The sequence below is a fragment of the Neltuma alba genome, unplaced genomic scaffold, assembly GCF_004799145.2.
Source record: "Neltuma alba isolate B1F8T4 unplaced genomic scaffold, ASM479914v2 tig00013459_pilon, whole genome shotgun sequence".
NCBI lineage: Eukaryota > Viridiplantae > Streptophyta > Magnoliopsida > Fabales > Fabaceae > Neltuma > Neltuma alba.
In genome coordinates, this window is record NW_021637695.1 from 244,382 (window position 1) to 266,224 (window position 21,843).

At 36.3% G+C, this 21,843-nt stretch overlaps 4 protein-coding genes and 1 non-coding gene across 6 annotated transcripts; 3 read left to right on the forward strand and 2 right to left on the reverse strand.

Moving 5' to 3' along the window:
* Positions 1-154: 154 nt before the first annotated feature.
* LOC114737529 (AIG2-like protein D) lies at positions 155-3,665 on the forward strand. Of its 2 annotated transcripts, XM_028925478.1 has the most exons (6): positions 155-356; positions 683-755; positions 1,314-1,406; positions 1,687-1,770; positions 2,718-2,863; positions 3,585-3,665. In XM_028925478.1, the coding sequence occupies exons 1-5, from the start codon at positions 220-222 to the stop codon at positions 2,859-2,861; spliced, it is 531 nt and encodes a 176-aa protein (XP_028781311.1). In that variant the 5' UTR covers positions 155-219; the 3' UTR covers positions 2,862-2,863; positions 3,585-3,665. The 2 variants fall into 2 exon arrangements, with proteins under 2 accessions (XP_028781311.1, XP_028781309.1); XM_028925476.1 differs by lacking the exon at positions 3,585-3,665 and having other exon boundaries at positions 156-356; positions 2,718-3,177.
* Positions 3,586-14,643, reverse strand: LOC114737533 (L-arabinokinase). The gene is made up of 29 exons (XM_028925482.1): positions 14,536-14,643; positions 14,168-14,275; positions 13,954-14,022; positions 13,772-13,855; positions 13,467-13,543; positions 13,062-13,128; positions 12,212-12,269; positions 12,043-12,110; positions 11,896-11,958; positions 10,743-10,796; positions 10,562-10,664; positions 10,371-10,480; positions 10,114-10,233; positions 8,911-8,967; positions 8,636-8,796; positions 8,385-8,526; positions 8,149-8,232; positions 7,214-7,339; positions 6,864-6,994; positions 6,701-6,782; positions 6,303-6,390; positions 6,001-6,044; positions 5,818-5,913; positions 5,659-5,735; positions 5,034-5,228; positions 4,706-4,871; positions 4,444-4,515; positions 4,105-4,308; positions 3,586-3,795 (listed from the first exon to the last, which is right to left on the reverse strand). Exons 1-29 carry the CDS (start codon positions 14,641-14,643, stop codon positions 3,649-3,651), a joined length of 2,961 nt encoding a protein of 986 aa, XP_028781315.1. The 3' UTR covers positions 3,586-3,648.
* Positions 14,644-16,005: 1,362 nt separating this feature from the next.
* On the forward strand, positions 16,006-17,648 carry LOC114737532 (uncharacterized). Its single transcript, XM_028925481.1, has 3 exons — positions 16,006-16,365; positions 16,973-17,107; positions 17,274-17,648. Exons 1-3 carry the CDS (start codon positions 16,159-16,161, stop codon positions 17,358-17,360), a joined length of 429 nt encoding a protein of 142 aa, XP_028781314.1. The 5' UTR covers positions 16,006-16,158; the 3' UTR covers positions 17,361-17,648.
* TRNAS-GCU (transfer RNA serine (anticodon GCU)) lies at positions 16,526-16,607 on the forward strand. The gene has a single exon. It is a non-coding gene; the product is annotated as a tRNA-Ser (tRNA).
* Positions 17,649-20,942: 3,294 nt separating the features above from the next.
* On the reverse strand, positions 20,943-21,796 carry LOC114737530 (auxin-responsive protein SAUR71-like). Its single transcript, XM_028925479.1, has one exon. The coding sequence runs from the start codon at positions 21,646-21,648 to the stop codon at positions 21,157-21,159; it is 492 nt and encodes a 163-aa protein (XP_028781312.1). The 5' UTR covers positions 21,649-21,796; the 3' UTR covers positions 20,943-21,156.
* Positions 21,797-21,843: the final 47 nt, after the last annotated feature.

A 21,843-nucleotide genomic window follows, 5' to 3' on the forward strand; every position in this document is an offset into this window, starting at 1 on the left:
AAATAAAAAAAGAACATTGCTGGCAAAAAAAGAAGTAATTAAAGAACATTGATGACGGCTATAGAATTGGTCAGATAAATAGAATAAAAAGAAGTGAACTCCATCCTCACCTCAGCGCCCTCTTTAAAATCTAATTATAATAATTTTATTTTATCCTATGAGACCTGCGATTGATTGAGCTTAAAAGTGCAGAGAAGCAGCGGGAGTGAATTAGAGAAGATGAGTGCGGTTAGTTCTGTCAGCATTCCGAATCAGTTCCACAACGTCTTCGTCTATGGCAGTCTCTTAGCCGACGACGTCGTTCAAGTCCTTCTCAAGCGCGTTCCTCCTTCTGCCCCTGCCACCCTGCCCGACCAGTTTGTCTATCTCTCCCTCTCTCATCAATTTGATTACTGATTTGAAACTTTTTGTACGATCGGCCACTTTAGTTTCCTATCTACATAAATAGCGTGGGAATTCTAATCAAGGAAATTCAAAATGCTTGAACCACCGGTCTCCTATTCACAAGTTATCAACGATGGTGCTGCTCCATCCTTGGAGCGCAACCCTTCGAGACTTTCCCTTTTTATGTCTCCCTATGGGAACCACAATGTTTGATCTTAGGGGTTTGGGCATTTGATCACTTTTTTTCCATCGTTTATGTTCTTGGGACTGTTAACTTAGTTGTTGATTTGACTTGCAGTCATAGATTTAGCATCAAAGGTCGTGTTTATCCCGCTATTCTGCCTGTGGAGGATAAGAAAGTCACTGGAAGGGTCTGTAATATCCCTGACCTTATTAACGTCAATGTATTGGTTTAGTCATAACTTATACGATCCGGAAATACTTGCTTATGCATCTTCGTATAGGCATCACTTAATACCTGAATCTCCCGAGCTAGCCATCTATCTACGTCCTGTTCAGTAGTTTTTCATCATTTCCTTGTTTTGAATGGAAACCTACGTTGTTCTCACATTGCTGACCATATCTATAAATTTTAAGCTTGGATGTATAGAAGCAACATCTTACTCCGAGTTAGGTTAAAATCTGATCTTGCAAGAAATAAATACGTCCTAACTGATTGCAACGTTTTATCTCCATAGCTTACGAGCAAATCTGATCTCGTGCCTGTGTAAAATTATTGAAGGTGCAAGAAAATACATACGTCCTAAGTCACTGTTTATCCTTTTCCTTTCTTATGTATGGCATGGTTGTGGAGTTATGTGATACATTCCCTGTTTCATTAGTTTCTCTTTTCTCACCGACAATTGTTCAAACAGCATGTGGGGTGGTCATCTTGAGTAACTCATTCCTTTTCCTTTCTTTCTGGTCAGGTCCTGCAAGGCATCTCAGATTTGGAATTATTTATTTTGGACGAGTTTGAGGATATTGAATATGAAAGAAGTGATGTTCATGTTTATTTGAAGGCAAGTTTGACAGTATCTAAAACAATTTTCTTTCTCCTTCTCAGCATCATTGCATATTTGCATTACAAGTTGCATTAATCAACCTAAGAACAAATGAAGAAAAAGACTGAAGGACAGATTGAATAGGGTATAGGTCCACAAAGTGGGTCAACAAATTTGAATCAAAATTTTAATTGATGAGTGAGGACGGTGTGGCTATTTATATATCCCAAATTTAACATATAAATACACTGCATCTGTGCTGTTGGGAAAATACTAATAAAAAAGACAATAATTGCAGGATAATTCTGAAAAGTTACAAGCTCATACTTACATTTGGAGCAACAAAAGCGACCCAAACGTGTATGGAGATTGGGATTTTGAGGTGAGCAGCCAAGCTTTATTTTTGAAATTATTGAAAATTACAAAATTGATCCCAGTCTCTATCTTTAAAGTTTTAGAACATAATTGAATGGCTACACAACCAGGAAAAAGATACAGGTCAGTTGTGGTTGCCTTCTTTCAAACCTTACATAATATGCGAAGTGACTAGCAAGATTTGGAGTTTCAGAGCATTCATGAAATGTTTCTCACTTCAATGTCTGTGTTGTTTTCTTGCTCATGAAAATTGGACGGTGTTTTTAAATAAATGTTTGACATTCCTTTTAAGTTTTTCCTCATATTTTCCTATAGTTTTAGGTGGGAAAGTTTTTCAGATCTGTTAAACACTGTCACAATTTATTGTTTGCTTAGATCTGTCCTCTTCGGTAGCTTTTGGTATGTGAACAATCTAATTTCTCAAGTATTTGAGAACTTATTTATAAAAAATTTAGGCAAAAATTGTATGAAAAAGAAAATTGCTATGATATTTAGGACAGTTAAAACGCTAATTGCTTTTAAATTTTTCTTATGCTCAAAATCTTACAAGTTTTGTCATGTTTAATTTTATGATATGCCTTAATGAGATTGTGAAAGGAGGATGATATCCTGTTCTTCTAGTCTCTAGGCTAATTTGGTAGCCATGAAAAATTATGATATCGTGGTTTGGAAGGGAACTGTCATAATTGATGTGATCTCCTCATAATTGACGATATAGCGAGTTGGTTAAATCTTGAAAACCCTCATTGCCGCTATGATGATTTTTTCTTGATGCATACAGTTTGAGATTGTCAGATACCAGTGATTAATGTTCAATCTTCAAATAATTTGTTCATATACTATACTTGAAATCTTCTTTTTGCGTTGGCCAAAAAAAAAAAAAAATCCTTTCTGCCTCCTCATCTATTCCGAGATAAGTTCTTATTTTCCTTCTCTGATTATGTGATTTTAAAGGATTGGAAACGAACCTACATGAATGACTTCATCAAGATGACTGAGGAATTTATAAAAGAACTGGACTTGCCGGAATCAAAGCGAAGAATACAGACATATGAATCTGTTTTCAAGCAAGACAATGACAAGCCACCTGAACCTTGAAGGTGACCGTTTGTAAAATTCTGTGCCTTGAGCTTTGTAATAGTCCAATCCATTTTACTCTTTCGATATCTATGGGCTTTTCTGCCGCTAGCACATTTTATAGTTTAATGAAATAAGCTAGTTGGAGCTGGTTCTTTTCTTTTCTTCTAAAGAAATAATGTGGTTTCCTTTCCACTCGTATTTGTGTATTTTAGATCCTTTACAAAAGGAAAGTTGATTTTGTAACACATGTCAGAGGAAAGGTTAAAAATAATCACACAACACCGCAAGTTGACCGTGAAGGTCATATTAATGGGACTCTTGTTAATTTAGAGTACAATATTTCGCATTCTAACTAGGACTCTTTAAAGACTGGAGTCTTTTGTTTTCCCTTGGGGTACATGGAGAGAATAACTTATGCTTGTAAAACCTCTCGAAAAATCTCAAGTACTGCAATGAAGCAGAGAAAGTTAGAATTGATGGACATCTAGAATCAGAACTAAAAATTCAATCTCAACCAAGATGTTCGATGATGGAGAAATTTGAATTTAACGATTGAGGGTGCAGTGGTTTAGGATCTAGGGCGACATTAATTAAACGTCCAAAAAATGTGGAAATACTGGTGAAAGACCAAGAATTAGAAATCTAATTAGAAGTTAGAAATGGATGAAAGCAAATTATTTTTTATGGGCTCGTTCAAATTATACTGAATCCTACAAGTTCTGGTGATTGTCATAAATAAAGGCGAGACTGTGAAAGGCGGTTCTCAATATGAGGGGGAAACATGATCAGCTGTTGTTCTCGGTCGTTACTGCTTAGCTGTGCTAGGCTGACGATCTTGTGTGGAACCAGCACGACGCTTTATTTTCAGGTACCCGAACTTCCCAGCACCTGGTGATGAACCCTCAAACATAAAGGGTAAATACCCAGTGGCTTCTTTGTACCTCTGCTGAAGCTGAAATGAAAGAATATATCGGACAACTCAGAAGGCATGCACGAAAGGAGAGGGGGCGGGGGGTTGGGTTTGGAACAACTCCAAGATCACCAAAATGATTGAAAAGTTGAGATCTCTTTACAACTTCAGAATTACATTGAAATCTTTTCAAAATCATGTTTTGATGGAAAGCAACACTCTTGTTGCTTCTGTGAAAACCACCCAAAACGTAAATGCAGACACCATATGTAGTAGTGAAAAACAACTGTGTGGAGGAGGTTGTGATTATAATATCTCTAATTTTATGACTGAATTACAGAATAAACTTACCTCAAGAATTTGTTCTTTGCTCTTTAGACAGTTTTTACCAATCACACAAACTGTTCCACCTGAACCTCCCCCAGTAATCTTGGCTCCATATAACGTCCCACCTACAGCTTTGGATGCAGCACTATGCTGCAAGTCTTCTACTAATTGTACAATCCTATCTGTTCCGTCAGACCCAAGTCCACAAGCGCTGTAGCTGTAGTGGCACTGCAAATGACAGTTAATGGTCAAAAGCTTGTTTGTCCTTCTAATTTCCAGTTTTTCTTCAGTATTTTGATTTGCAGGAGCAGCCTGTGAAAATAATAGGGCGGTAGATTGATAAACAACGGTACATTTTGATACCTGGTATAGCAATTCTCCGAGTGCTGCAAGTTGATAATTCAAAGATTTTGACGTTAACAGTGCTTCAAAGGTCTGTAAAACATTACAGTGGGAAGAAGTAACAGCTAATGTAATGCGTAGAGGCAAGGAACACGCATTTGCACAAACATATTGAAATCATTATATCCTCTGTGGTATAAAATTGAGCCAAAAAGATGCTAAGGTGAGCGGAAAAGACATTTCGTATTCATAACCAATGAAATATTTAGACCCAGGGGCTAACCTTGACTCGGAAATCTTCATATATGGGATGCGCTGTTGGAGCTACTACTCCATAGGTACGTTTCCCATCAATAACAGTGAAAGGATCATCATGATCAGTGTATTGATCCAAAAATTTCTCACCAGGAATGGATTCAGGAATAGCCTTCGCATAAAGAGCCTCGTATCTGCGAATGAAAAACTCAAGTAATTCCATATATACTTCACGCAATGACTAGGGGTACTAATACCCAATATAATCAGGAGATTGTCAGAGCGATGATTCAACTTCATACTGTTACAAAAATATGCGTCACCCTCACAACCCATTCTAGCAAGAAGAGCTTTACCTGTGAGGTGGCAAATTGCATAGATAGTCTAATGAGGCTTCTCGTTTTAGTAGTTCTATATCATCTTTATCCTCTTCATCACGGCTCGAACTACAAGCAAGTGTCTCAGACAATTTGTCAGAGGCCCTGGACTTTATCATCTTCAAACCCATAAAAGTACCAATCCTTACAGACCCATAGTCCGCACCTCCAACGCTGAAATAGATGACCATTGCGATGGTACAGGAGCAGGAGAGAACAAAGAAGAATAAGAAATGAATTGGGTGTCAAGGGTTAATAATTTGCAACGACTAAAAGGGTATTTTCATGAAATCTAGATGCAGATGGAAATAAAGTATAAGATTTTAGTTGGAAATTTTCTTTGTGATCTCATCTCAAATGTTGAGATTTGTAATTTCCTTCTCCTAGCAAGGCTAACATAGAGCAACGATTCCAGACCAGCACAAACTGATGGCCATAAAGCAGGACAAGAAACTATCGCAAAACCAATATTTCAATGTCAATATATCCATAGAAGTTGCAGGAAGTTTCACTATTTACAAGTCGTGAATCATATGACTTGTCTCAGGTTTCTATGTAAATACACAGGGGCCAATTAGTTGAAACTTAATGATAGAACAGCCACCTGTGTTTAATTCCAGAGTCAATCCCCCAGAATCGGATGTGTTTAGGAATGTCTACAAGGCCAACAATCTCTGCCGGCTGCATGGACATCAAACAACACCATGATATTGTTTCTGGAGATGAGAAAATATTGTTTTGTGTGGCTTGTCATGATGTAAACCTGGCAAATCATGGCAAGAAGTTTGTTGGCTTCACCGCATGCTGAAGCCATCTGGTCCATGACACCGCATGGTGCTCCAACGATGTGATTCTCTACCTAATGTAAAGTTTGGAATAATGAGTGAATTTGCATATGTGGTCAAGAGAATTTAGTAATGATTAGAAGGCTAAGCAAAGATCAGACCTTCTGGCAGAGCAACGCCAGATCCCTCGGGCTGATATTTAATCCTGCAAAAGGGAAATTTATGGCAGTAAGTATTATCTTGAAAAAAGATTGCAACCGTATATTCAACGGGGAAAATAATCCACTTTTACGTCAAACTAATCCATAGCAGATCTCATACCAGAACCATAGAGATAAAAGTAAAGGAAAAAAAAGAACAACTTCTCAAAGCGATTTCTTTAAATTTTTGTTCAGCTCGGCATCAATTTCACCATGAAAAAGAATATTTTAAAAGAGAGAGAGGAATTTGGTAGTATGATTACCATAGGCAGCTGCTATGGCAGACATGCTAGCAACCTCAACAGATGCAGATGATGATACACCTTTCCCTTCTGGGACTGCAGATAAAATCTAAACATTTTTGTTTAGAATATCATGATGTTAGCAAAAGAGATGACAATAGATAAAGTAGCGTAACCTTAAGCCATGATAACTGTTTTTTAACGTAATAACCATGATATCTTTTAAAATTGAATTTTGCCCATCTTTTTCAATATGTTGTCTAAAGGACCATTTTCTGCAGAGTGCAAAATATCTTCTGATTACTCAGGCAAAAGCTCTTTTCATAACGTTTATACTACATTCTCTTAAGTATTTGGCAGATGTCAAGTTTCTGCAGTAAATGTATAGATTCGTAAATTCAATAGAGAACCAAAGGTACCAGCATGCTGATACTATCTTCAAAACGCAAACCCAATTCATTCATTAAGACCAGAAATGCTCCCGCAACATATGCTGCCCACCTGTAATGGCGGTAATCATATTAAAATAACAGAATGCCATAAGGCGTATGCATGTAAAATACCAATCTAATTGCTACCCACTTTCGGGCAGGATCTTCAGCAAAGTATTCCTTTGCTTTTTCATACGAAATTGGCTTCTCTCCATCCATAAAATCGGATAAATCCATATCAAAGGTCGGACCACGATTACTCAATTCCGAGCCATATGAGACCTGGCATGATCCAAAAACACACGTTAAGAAAATAGTCATCATCTACAAGATTAAAATTATAAAGAATAACCATATCAATGGAAAGGATTTTTCTCATAAGATTCTCTACTTATTACTTTTGTATACCAATCAGTCAGACTAAGTTAGACAAATTCCAACAAATGGTAAGTATTGTTTATTGTAAAAGTTTTCATTGACTTTGAAAGTTCTCCAACGTACGATTTGCAAGACAGCCTTGGGATGTTGTTCCTTGTTATCTTGTCGAGCCTGAGCATGCTTCCACAGCCTCTGCTTACTGGGATGAATTCGTTGTAAAGCAACGTGGCAGGCTTCTCTTATTGGCATCTTCAAATAAGGGGCAAAGAGAGGTAAGAAGGAAGTCAGTAAATGACTATAAATTCAAGAATAAAATTGCTAGCATAATTGCATTTCAAAATCACAAGTTGCTTGGCCAAAACAGAGACACGTATGGAAATCTTATTTGTATAATTATTAATTTATTAATTATTCTAGCATTGAATTTTATCCAAAAATGAAAAATAATAACCATCCTCTCCGATCCTATATATAAACCACATTATAGCAGAAATTGATAGTGCTTTTTATAAGTCACTTTGCAAAAAAAGATGGACTATTTCCCAATTTTCCCTTACGCAATTTTTCATGAGTAGTGTAAGAGGTTGCTTTGAGACATGAGAGAGATGGATGTTTTTAAAATTGAAGCATTTAATAATGATAAATTGAGATTTTTCTTTCAGACAATATCAATAATTTAACTAACTCTCCTGAGTCCAATAAGGTAGTTATAAGTAACTTAATTATAAGTCTGGATGAAGTGTTATTTAGTGTATTTATTGTGTACTAAATCTACATAACTATATTTGGCCAAAAAAATGTACAGAATTACATTCTTCAAGTTTCCTTAGTTTTAGGAATTTAGTCTTTATTGCAATAATCTTACTTAGAGCATCTTTGTACTATATATATGCATTTAGTCAGAGGAATAAAACAAGATCAGCGTTTTGCCACATTTGCCTCAAGATGCATTAAATAGGATTCACTTAAACTAACTTTTAAAGCCTGTAACAGGTGAAGCTTAGTACCGACTAGGATGATGTGAAAATTTAATGTTTAAGCAAACAGAAAGATCCAACCTGCAGGACAAGACTTCCGGAATAGTCAGCAATTCCACCCATTACGTCTAGCCTTCCAGGAGCTCTTGACACAAAAATTTCTTCCTTTACACAACATCGGAAAAGGCAAACAAATAAATCACCAACATGCAGAAGTATTTGAATTTATAAGGTAGTATCATGACCACAGAGTCAAAGAGATTAGTCCAGAGTCGAAAAATTGAAGTTCTAAATTTTCATATGAAATGAGAAAATACCTCCCAGTTGAAGAGATTGGCGGCAGCCTTTCTCTCCCGCTCTGTGTGCTGCTCTTCTAATTCAGCTAAGGTCTGTAGGAAATCCTCAGTATCTGAAAGACCTTGAACATCTCCTTGAAGAATGTCAAAGTATTTGCAATGCCTGAAGAAATAGAATAAGGAAACCACCAAAAATGAGTTACTCCGTCCATAACAAAGTCATGATGACCAGTATGACCACATGCAGTTAGTCAAAGAAAACTGATACTCACTTGCTTAATTCAGTGGTTCCGTAATCCGAATGAGGTAAGAAGCGGCTTAATTGGTGTTCAGCAGTCGCATACCATTCTGGGATTGCAATATCTCGTCCAGGGGCCCTTTGTAGTTCATACCCAAGAACTATAGCATCTCGTAATCTTCTTGCTCCACTAAGCTACATATAATGATAGAAAAGAAAAGGGAGCATAAATTCAAGTTCCATCCCTCTCGTCAAAGATCACTGTGATAAAAACAACACTGCAAGTAACAGATATCAGATGACCTCTACCTTATCATGTGCATACTTCTTTCCCGAGGCTGTCTCCTGCAGGATGTGTGCTGCCACCTAAACTTTGAAAAAGGTTTTTAAAGAAATCATCAACTCCTTTCGCAGATATTTAAAGGCTTCAAAAGGTAACATAAAACTAGTGGGATAGATTCCAACTGAAAACTCACTCAAATGGAGAGTAAATTTTCTAGTATTCAGAATGTGGAAACCTGAACTTATTTTTTTTGTTAATGGTCATTGGATAAGCAAAATTTAGAATACTCCTGGCTTTTAAGATTCCATTTTCAGACCCATCCTATTAAGATATATTAGCAAGTTAATCTGATTCACAGTGCTTGATATATGTTGTTGTTGAAATGTAGTTGCTGTTGCAGCTAAGGCCTTCTTGTTTAGTCTTTTGGTCTTTGTACCTTGGCATGAAGCTAATTGCTGACTAACCCAGGATCCCTAATGTTCAACTGAACTTTTTGGTGCCCTAAGCAATATTAGGTTATGAATATCTATTTAAGACCATGCTTTTTCGTAAAAATGAAATAAGTTATTCTCTTCATTTTAGGGAAGTAGTAAATCTTTTGATATTTGCTTGCTCGAGTTGTAATACTTTATTGTGAAAGATATATGTCAAAAAGCAAAATCAGAACATTTTGCTGCTGCTTCTACTCTACTCCTGTTATATTTCCTTGTTCTTTCCTTCCTCTTTCAACATTCATACTAACTGGTCTGAAAATAGAATGAAGAAGAATATGAAACATCTGCATCAACAATTAAAATTTCCATATTATAAATTATCAATGCTAGTCGATTTGGCCTAATAATTTATCTCCAGAGCCCAATCATGACTGGGTCTTTTAGGATGAAATTCAGATGGATTAGATCATACCTTGGTCATGAAACTACTAAAAGCTCAAACTTACAAGTACAGCCACAACACTGTAGAAATAAAGTTGATAAAGGGAAGAATTATATTTCATAGGAATAAAAATGTTCAAAGATGTTATCTTTGCTCTTTCAACAAATATATATTAACATGGTTGCCTGTCTACTTCCATCACTAACCGGAGATTTATTTATTCCTTGTACTCTATCAGACTGAGCAACAATTTATACGACGCAAAGAATAATCAACAACTAAAGCCCAGCACTTGCATGAAATTATACAAGTAGAAACCCCAAGAGTCAATAAATTCAGGAAAAAGAGGATACCTCACCACCATTAACACCTCCTTCATAGCGTGGTTTCAATCTCATTGCATGCTCTAAATAAGGTTTCCAATTGCCAGTGAGTAAATCTCTCCTAATCATTTCAACACCGCCTTGATAATACTATGTCAAAAAGAAGAAAATGATCATCAACCGAAAACAAAACAAAAAAACAAGATAATGATTACAGAGTTGTGGCGCCTGCAACAGAAGACATGGGGTAGAATAGGACATTAATAAAGAGAAATTCATGAGAGTACCTCAAGCATGTGTCTCAGAAAAGGCTCTTCATTGAAATAATCTCTGCGTACAAAGATAAATGGACAATTGTATGCTAAGGCTTCACTGACAGTTCCATATCCAATTTTTCCTGAAATGTCAAGAAGCCATCAGTACAAATGTCTAACCTTTCTGTTAATTCAGCTTTGCTACCTTGAAATTCTATACTAACCAATCATACAGTCCACGGCTGCAATAATGTCAGGAGTGTATGCATCTCTTTCAAGCCTTTTGAAGTTTTGTGGAAGGTCCTGGCTGTCAAAAGCACCGCAAACCTGATCCAAGGCTAATTATCACCAAATAAGTCGCCAAGAGCACACCAACCAGCCAGAAGAATATAAAAGCTAAGTTACCAGGCACAACCAGCCAGAAGGTAAGAACTCCTCCTTTAATCTACATCCTGATGGCTGGAGACATTGTGAGAAATCGTAGAGGCAGAAGAATAAAAGGTCAATGACACGTACACAAGAAAAATTACAGTTAAAGGTTTATGGGACAATATATGACAAAGCACATTAACAAATCATTGCGACAATAAAATATCTATAAAACAGGTTTACCCACAGATTCTTTTCTAAATGCAAGCGAATATCCAACCAAAGGTGTTGCCTCAGATAAACCAGTTACAGTAAATAAATAGATGCACTAGAGGGCTATATTATTCAAGTCTAACGTAAAACAGTTCATGAAACAAGGAAAATATCATGGATTGCTACATAACTTCATTTAGTTAATACGGCTTCTCTTGCATTTTGTGGAAAGAGAAAACATAATTTATACTTCGAAATGAGAACGGTAAATGTTGAAAAAGTACAACTTCTATGTTACAGTTTTACATCTCGAGATTTTAGTCATAGGGTTTTGAATTTCAATTGCACGTTTTGGGTCCTTGATCTGAGCATGGATGAAGTGGACAACAATAATTAGTATTGAGTGAGTCATAAGATATTAATTCTGAGTCCTGATAAGGACAAGTTTATAGTTGTTTCTTCTGTGTGTGGAGATGAGAATAAGCAATTACGCATGAAGATTACATGATATGCTGTAGCTTGAATGATGCTAAGAGCAAAATGAAGGAGCACATAGCTGCTCAAATAGTCAAATAGAAAGTTCTCTAAACTCATGCTACTCCAAACATCGGACTTCAAAATTGTGGTGGGTTTATCATCAAAAGATTTTAATAGGAACTCAGCATGGCACAAAAATGATGGTCAGTAAAGAAAATGACAATGAAATGAATGGAAGAAGGATATGTAGGAATCCAAACATCACATGATTGAATGCTTGACGCTTGCAATGAGTTATATATGCTGATACGCACTTCAAACCACAAAATATATTGATAGTTGTAATTGTAATGGCAGAAATCCAAGGGTCATCCTTAATCCCAGTACATGAGGATGCGACAATAAAAGAAGGGCATAGACAGTAGAGAAAGAACATAAGCGTAATCAAGCAGCCAAAAAACTACTTAGTTTTCTCTCGAAAAAGGGAGGAAATAATCACCTGACCACCAAAATTAAGAATAACTAGCTTCACATTGCCCGCTATCCCCAGCTCCTTCCTCACCTTCGACAGGAAAAATAGAAGACAATACGTAGGGAATTAAATCATCCTCTGGATGAGTTCCGCTAAGGTTTGTCAGGTAATTACCTCTTCAGGGGATTTGTGCATCCTTCTCACAACTAGAGGTACGTCAATAACGTCACTAAAAGCAGGCACTACAAATACGCACCACGGATCTTGTTAATTATTTCCAAGACCAATCCAAGAAGGTAAATTGACACTTTTAGGCAATTAACATGAAATGAAACCAATATACTCGGGCAATATCCTGGGAGGCGAATAAGGAATTCGCAGTGGGAATAATCCTCAGCTATCTGTATCAATATATAGGCAAATACACTCATTTAGAATACTTTAAGCTTGCAGCCACAGCTCAAAGAAAAAGAACAGACCAATTTTTCAATTCAAAAGTTTTGGTTCTGTTTAGTTCATTGGTTGCTATGCTTTACAATCAATAGATTTGAAGACTAAGGGTACAGACGAAATCCACATATTCTGATGCATTTTCAGCTTCGTTTGACATTACAAACTCTGTCAAGGAATACAAATAAGCATGATAAACGCTTAGTTGTCTGAGACATTTACTGGTATGTGCAGGAAATGCTTATAGAATGGCTAGGAAGCATTGATTCATCATAAATTGTGCCTTTCTCTTCATCAATTTTCCAATATCTGGCAAATCATGTAAAAAGTAAAGCAGTAGTAAGGGGGGAAAAAGAAAAGATATTTGTCGTCACAATTGTCAAATTTCGCACAAGTGACTAAATGCTGATAATGCAACGTCAGTACTTCAAGGTATAGAAAGACTAGAATGGAGACTCAGAAGATAGCATTAATGACACTCAAATCTTCATCTTTGGAGTTAAGGAAAAAAACAAAGAAGGAAGTGAGACACACTTAATGCAGCAGGAGAATCACTTCACGGCAGAGAATAAGGAGGCAATCTCGAAATAAATCTTCCAGATGAACTCCGAACCAAAATATGATTATTGCTTATATCTAAATTCATGTTTCGATGTTGATCACCAAAAAAAAAAAAAGAATATTGACCACAAGATGATGACACTAAATAAGATTGGGTTAAACAAGAACAAGGTTGCTGTCACCTGCCAAATTATTGATCGATGATGAAGTCCTGCAGCCATCACATATTCGGCATAGATGAAGTCCCAACTGATTTTACAAATACATGAAAAGAAATTATTTACTGTCTTGTTGACATACTTCAGAGAAACAAATAAACCGGTTTGTCTCAGGTATTGAATAAAAACAATGAATTTAAACTCCTACATCAGAGAACTAGGAAGCTGATTTAAATGACCAAGATGAAACTGAAAAGATGTGAATAAACCCATCGGTATTGTCGTATTGCTAATATATTCTGTTACGATGAGTGATTGAGAACATGAGGGAGCAGCATATTTTATATGCTTCCTACCCTTGACGGTTCTGATTTGCCTAGGAAGTTGAGAGTACATCAATAAGCGGGCAAATTTAAATTCTAAAGTCACCTGAAATTAGCTACACAAACAGAGCGAATGCCAGCATCTGCTGCTGCTCGACATGCAACTGGGACAACATCAGAGACCTGCTTTTTGACATTAGATCGACAATACATTCTACTGAGATATACTCTAAAGTGAAACTAAATTTAGAACTTCCTTTTCATTCGCTTCTGGTTGTTATTTCTTAGTAGTCAATAAGGTATTTTTCATCCAAATCGGCTTCGTAGGGGAGTGGTCCATATGAAGCTCTTTTCTCAACTTCTAACATCCATTTTACTGGCAATCAATAAGGGAAGAATATCTTCGATTACCACTAAGTCCGCTTTAATGGATTTCAGCCACTCTGCTTCTTTTGCCAATATAGAATCACGGGGTTTCACAGCTGTCTCTGAATACTATCATAGCCCGCCAAAAAAACAAAAAATAAAAAAAGTAAGCAACAGAAATAATGTATCTAGCAGGAAGTGTCAAACCAAAACAGAAATGATGTTACCTTCTCCAAGGAGGCCAGGCGATCAACTGCCAGTGCATCCGCCTGGACGCAACCACAATCTAAAAGCTCCTATATTTTTCACAAGATAACAATAGCTAACACAGATGAATAATTTCATAAGCAATTTCTGCAATTTGTAACCAATGTGCTTGAAAAACAGCGGTGCAAATCCTACCCCCCAATTTTAAAGTTCTAGAGTCTAAATGAAACTCACCTTACGAATCAAGAGGCGAGGAGATTGTATTTCCGAGTGGAAAACAAATTCAGGCGCACCAGTGACGACATGCACATAATGCCCAACCGAGATTAGATGCCGCACTACCTGCGCATTTCAACGTTAGAAATTGAAAATTACTTTGCATGCAAGCCATAGCAATATCCGCAAAACAAACTGACGTTGGAGAATCAAGCTCTTATTATTTGTTTCTTTTTCAATCAGAAAACACCAAGATCATTAACAGTTAGAAAAACGAATATTTTGGTTTTGGCCCCGGGGGGGGGATCAAATTGATCGGTGATGAATCAAACATGAAGATGAAAATAGCAGGAAAAACAGAAAACAAATTGAATTGTGCAAAAGACCTCAACAACACGAGTGGCATGGCCAAAACCATGCCCAGTGACGTAGTAAGCGAAGACTAATGGCTTTTTGGTTCCCGATCCAACGCCATTTTCCTGTCTGGTACTCATCATGAAGGTTTATGTCTCTTGCTTTTCAAGATCAGATATTTCTGTGCCTCAAGGGATCAAAGACTGTCACACCATTATTGTAGAATCAATGAGATTATTATTATTGATTTTATGCATGTGAGTATTGAATAGTGGAAATCATCTTAATCTTATGGGGTCGAGAATGGTGGGTTCCGTTTAGAGACTACGAGACAGCTCCGTGATAAACGAAATTGACTCTCCCTCTCTTTCTCTCCCTTCTCGCACATTGCTTGAAGTTGTTCGTTGCGGAATACAGTATGTTTTATTTAAAAATTAATTCGCGCCAAATTATCAGTTAATCAGTTATATCAGTAAGAGTTAATTAAGATTAAAAAAATTAGTCAAACTAATTATTTATAGTAAATACTTAAAATACCCTTATTAATCATGTGTATTAGTTAAAACTATCATTTAATAAAACTTTTAAAATAAACAACTACTATAAAAACTATCTTAGAAAAATAAATAAATATAAAAAATAAAATAAATTGAAGTCTTATATTTATGATCAAATTGAATGTCAAAATAGTTTCTATGTAAAGAACAAATCATTTGCATAATTATATTTTGTAATTTCTTACCGTTATAATGTATATATTATTCATCAAATTAAAAAAAAAAAGGTTATTTCGTTAGTATGAATGTGCCAAAATATGAATGTTTATATAATCGGTCAACGTACTATGATATACAAGTAAAATGGATGAACATTGCAACTGTGATGTGATTAATTTGTTATTTTATCTTCTTTTTAATCAATTTATCTATTTTTATTTTTAAAACTTGCCTTTTTTTTTAGAGAAAAAAGTATTCTTTTAAAAACTTTGAATTCCCATGTAATTGGACGAGTTGAGACTGGTCATATTATACAGTTATACTAGCATGTAACAGGCAGATCAAAGCAATCTACTTGTTATTTTGAATAGAAAATGATCCGACCAGTTAGGGTTGAATGAAACCAAATTTTAAAAGTTTACGAGTTTTTAAAATTAATATAAATATTTTTTTATAATATTATAAAATTATCCTTAACTAAATGAAACTCAGTATTTAAACTAAGAGTGAAAAAGACAATAAATCTTTAAAAATAATTCATGAATACTTAGTCATAAAAGTGGGGGAGAATAGTGTGCATCTTTTTATTTAACATTTTCAGTTCATTTAAAAGCTACTACTTTTTATTTTAATTATAAATATAATAAAGTCTTGTACCTAGAATCAGAACTCATGATATTATTTAGGGATAAAAACCTTTGGGGTTTAGATGTTCAGAGCCTGTAAATTGGGCCGAGCCCTCTTCCTTTCCACCAGATGCCCTCGTCGGAGGCTCGCCACGCGGCCGAAAACGGTTGACGGAGAAAAAAGGCGCTTGGGTCTAATGGAATGACGAGCTCAGTAGCTGACGCAAGAATGAAATGCGTTCACTAATGGGAGTGGCAATCATGTTATTTTGTGGAAAACCGAGGGTTAGAGTTTTCATTACAGGATAATGAGATGACGAAGAGGAGGTATGTATATGGAGAGGTGATTCAATCCTGCGTGTTGTCGGAGGTGAAAGAGAGGGCTATAATGGCGACGATTGCCGTTCCGGTCCCCGCGAAGTTTAATTCGCTGAGAAATTGGGGTTCTCTCCTTTCAAGTAAAAGACGTGTTTACTTCAAGCCTACGCATTGCGCCCCGGTTCAGCAAGTTCAACAACAGGTAAATCTTCTTCCTTCGTTGGAATTGACGATCCCATTGCATCACAACATGATTATCACGCATAGTTCCGAATTTTCCGGTACGATCCAGTACTGTTTCCTCACTAGGCATGTGACTATTTTTTTTATTATAGTGCAAAATAAGATACAACGGTATCAACGTCGCTTTGGCCGAGTGGTTAAGGCGTGTGCCTGCTAAGTACATGGGGTTTCCCCGCGAGAGTTCGAATCTCTCAGGCGACGTTCTCTTTTTTTTTTTTCCTTTTGGGTGAGGAGGATGCACGAAACTTCCTGGTTAAAGTGTGAGTCATTAGTTGTTTGCTAACAGGTGCTGATAAAATCTTCCTGTCCGGAGAACATTTTCAAAAAAATCAATTCATGTGGTGCCAAGCGTTCTATAATCATGTTTTGAACAGAAAACTTGGCAACAACACTTGAAACTGACTGTGCCTTCATAATTACATGGCAACAAATTCTAAACAGTACCAAGTAAAGGGTTACTGATCTGATCAATTGGATGAAATGATGTCAAACCGAAGTCTCTCTTTCTTCCATCATAACTATAATACTTTGTACCCATGTTTACTTTGGTTCAGTTGTATGTATAGGTTGATGCACCGGGAATTATGTGTGAACCTTGCAATGGAACAGGATGGCTACTGTGTGACTTCTGTAAAGGACAGAAAACAAATGTCAAAGCCGAAAACAAGCGGCTCTACCGTAGATGCCCTTCTTGCAGAGCCGTAAGTACAGTGATTACTTGACTCAAAAATCAAATTGATAAGGCACGTCTTAAAGAGCGGGCCTAGGGTTGTGTATTAAGATAGGCAATTCTTTGATATATATTTTTTTTCTGTTTGCATTTTCAATGACTTTGGGACCTCTTTCTGTGTTGGCATTCTGCTGCAGACTGGATATATCTTATGTTCAAAGTGTAAGGTCTTCAAATGTGTCACTTTTCCAAATTACAATGATGGTGAGGAACTATCTTTTTGAACGTACAAGTCTTTCTACAATGCCAGAACAACCCACAAGTCAGCGATATTCATATACTTTCTTTACAACTGCAATTTGCGTGCTATAAAGTGCAACCAATGGTTTGCTGTTTGATTTGATCATCACTCTTCATTATTTTTCTTGGATGTAATTTGATATGACTGACAATGTAAAGTTGGAAGGGGGTCATGCCTTCCTCAGACAGCTTCTGAGGTACACTCCTAACTTGAGAACTAAAATGTTTATAAATTTTTCAAGTTTATAGATTAGATTCTTGTATTTTTCAAATTTTATACCTGGGTTTGACAGATCCTGTGACATTTTGATGTCATTTAGTCCTTGGCAATGATAGCTACAAGCAGTTTTTGACTGACTTAACTTTTCAATGACTATAATCTGACCTGGTTTTGGGGTTTCAGCTTAGTTAGAAAGGCCCCTCATGCATAATCTTTAGAATCTCTATTGGTGAGCCAGAGATGTCCTTTGAATGAACTCTGATGTGACCTGGACCTGAAAAGCCCCCAATTTTAGTTTTGGGTTCAACATCAGATTATTTTACGTTCAATTCTCCAAACCGTTACAGCTTGAATGAGTTAGTCTTCTCGAACATAATTAGTGTGTGTTTTGTCATTGTTTTTTTTTCTATATATATTTATGTTTATGAGACAATTTTATATGCTTTTTTTAGAACAAATTTTGAACTAAGAATTTAAGAAAAAAAAATGTTTGCATTTTCTCAATCGCATCTTAAAACAAAAATAACAGGAAAAGACAGTCTAGAAAAAATAATTTCAAATTTTGTATTCTCAATCCTCTGCTGCTCACTCTGGCCAACCATCGCGTACTCCTAATAGTGTTTGCCATTATCTGCCGTGTGTCCTTGAGAACTAATTTAAAATTATTATTATTTCAGAATTCTTATTTAAAAATCTGTTCTTGAAAAAGCATATAAATTAAACATACCTATGATATGAGCTTGCCAAACCTAGACGATCAGAGAGAACAAAATATCTGAGCATATTAGAAGTATATTTTATTCCGAGACATCCGATTAAAAAAAAAATCTGCGTCACATTATTATAACAAGGCGTGCAGCTAAAAGCGTTGGTAAACCCAGGGACCACGTATAAATAATACGTTACTTTCGGCAAAAAAAATAATACTAGTAATAATACATTGCTCAGGCTAAAATATTTAGCCAAGTTTCATTTATTAATAAGATCAGTTAGCTTTGACTGTCAATTACCTGAAATCCAGCCATATCTCCTCCAAAGTCTACCAAGTTAATGCACCGTTCAACTTCTTATCTTTCAACACAGCATAGGAATATGCTTTGCAAAAAAAATTTTGGGATCCAATGCCTCATATTAAAAAGAAAAAAAGGAGTAAAAATAACATTTAGCATTCTAATTTTATTTTTCAGTAGCATTTTGTTTCACAATCTCATTTATGATACATCCAACATCCTGATATTATTTTCATGGTGCATCAAACACTTTTAATAATATTATTACTTAATTACATCCAATAGCATGATCTTATTTTATAAATATTAGAAAAATAACGTTGAGGTGTAGGATGGATCATAAATGGGATTAGAATGCTAGATGTAACATCGGTTGTGAGAGACTATTTTATCTGTAAAACTAATATGGTTTTAAACCCTTGACCATCAATTACCTCAAATCCAGCCAGATTTCTCGTTTGCAGGTTTTTGGTTCTCCTTTGATTAAGTTGCGGTGAAACTAACATGCTTTAAGCTTTTGACCGTCAATTTTGTTTTGAAGTAACATAAGGCTCGATAATCACTTAACCACACATCAAGCAACAGGCTACTTTTGAACATATTGTTATCTATTAATTTTTTATCCAAATCCCATCATTAAAAATTAGGCAGTTAATTTAACTGTCAACGTTTATTTTTTTGGAGAAAAAAAATAAGGAACAGACACAAATATCAAGATGTTGATTGCTGAAGAGTTAAAACAAGTTCTTTAATCTCAAGTTGTTTATAAAGAAACAGATAATCAGATTAATATAATAAATATTCATATCTCATTCATATTTAACTTTTTTAATTTTTTGTCTTTTATTTCACGGAATTTCCGATCAATCCCCGTGATTTCACAGTCCAAGTTGCAATATACGCAGCACGTATTAATTATAATGATTCAGACTTAGAAACAGACGCAGCACGTGGATTCCTTGCAAACTTGATTGCTGCTTCCAAGAGGAACTGGATATAGATGTCATGTGGGCATCTGATTTGGATCTGAAGAGTGCGCCATTTGACTTTTCCTCTATTTTTACCTTTTTTCAACGGAATCTACGGGTGATTTGATATCTTAACCTGCTTGATATCTTATTAGAGGATATCATTTTTGCTGCTTAAGTTGATAAAGATATGGCATGCACATAAAGCTGCTTTTGGGTGTCTGGGCGCTTGTGGTTCATCAGAACTTCATGGAAGATTCCCTATTTTTGAAATGGCATTTTGTTGTGTGTGGGTGTGTGTGTGTGTAACGGATAACGAGGGTTGATTTACCAACTTGCACTGTTGATATTTGTGTTTAGCCCTTGAAATGAATGCTTGCATGTGAGCTGCATAATATGTGTTTGAGAATATGCCAATCAGAAATTTTGGATCTACGTGTCCTGAATGCAGTGTTAAATTAAATATAATATTGTCAGGCTTGGCTTTACTGTTGAAAGCATGTGTTTGCCTAGTGTATAGGATAGTGTCAATCTAATGCTGCAGGATCTCAACAATTTACCTGGAGAATGCATGGCTCTTGATCAGAGGACACTGACTGACTTCTAAGATAGGCAATTCCGTAGATTGTCCGTATGGTACGATTTTGCTGTCACCTGTAAATCGTGTATGAGCGCATTCTGAAAGTATATAAATATTGACTTGACCTATAAAGATAGGTTCTTATATGAGGCTATCACTTTTGCACCACATACTAAGACTCATTAATATTCACTTTCACATCAAGTAATATCTCCTATGTTTTTACCCTTTGGGGGGTGAGCCAGGGGCAACAGCAATGCAGGAACCTAAGATAATTACAGCTTTATTCATCGCTTCAGGACCACAAAATCTTCAAGTATAACATCCTGAAAGTTGTGTTTTTTTTTTTTAACCAGTTTATGAACTTCTATTAAAATCCGCGGCGCCCATAGTTTTTCTAGATTAAACTGAATGATGTGTTCGCAACAACTTGACAAAAGCCAACAGAGGCACTCTCTCCTGTCCCAGATCTTGGTATGTGCTCCTTCTTCGTGCTTGACCAAAGCTATCAGATTTTAGTTCATGCAGAGATCCAACAATGGTTTACTTCTCATTACACCTGAATTGAACGGTGACTTCATTCTGGAAAGGAGAACAACAAAGCCAATAAAGTGAAGACACAAACACACGCATACACCATCACTAATTTTCAAATGGATGAAAGATGAGAGTTGTAATGTCATGTGAGTTCTTCACATCAAGATATGATCTGAGCTGCATCGCCCAAGAATCTAGCTCTAGCATGATGAAAGACCACGACATTGGAAATTCTAATTATGTTTCATAAGTCTTAAGACAGATTTACAAACTTCAGCTCTAGAATAATAGAACTGGACCATATAGGTCAATTCGTTGCTTCATAATTCCCAAATGAGTCTTACATTGATGTCACTCATCCTCTCTCTCACTCTCACTGTCATACATTAACTGGCCTTTATAAGGTGCAAAACAAAAGGACCAGAAAAAAAGTTGAAGTACAGCAATTTCAAAATTCCTGACTATCTATCTGCACATTGGACTGTGAGGACGGTGGGAACAAGTAAGCAAGTCCTCAGAGCACCTGTCTGTTGAGTGGAAAACTTGAGTGGAAACCTTGTCCTTCTTTCCCTCCATCCTCTTTAATATGCTCTCGAAGGCAGATACTTCACAAGGGATCCTCAGGACACCGGTCTGTTGAAACCCAAATTCTTCTTCTGCTTCCCTCAATAACATGTGAAAGGCCTGATGACCCAAATACTCAGTGGGTATAATGAACCTCTTCAGCTCTTCCCCAACACAGACAGCCAGATATCCCTTGGGAACAAAATTGTTTGATCCTCCTTCACGTTCGGATAAAGAAAGCGTCCTTTTCAGAAACTTGATACTTTTACTGCTGCTGCTAGTGGTGGTGGTGGTGGTTTTTGAAGAGCTGGCCGCCCTTCTCCATTTCTTGAGGATCTGCCGAAGCCTAACAATTTCTGTGATCTTGTTGGACTTCTTTGGTTCCATAGACATGGTTCTGGCCTTCTGAGGGTATGGTAGTTTTTCAGTTGGTTCTCCCTTTTTCTTAGTAGCCTAAACCTGCGTCTGTGGGGCTGATGTATGCTGCTGATTTATAGAAGACTGAGCAAGACCTTGGGAATCCTGAATGTTAAGATGTTGATTTTTATAATACGAGAAGACCGCATTTGCATTTGCATTTTCCGTGCA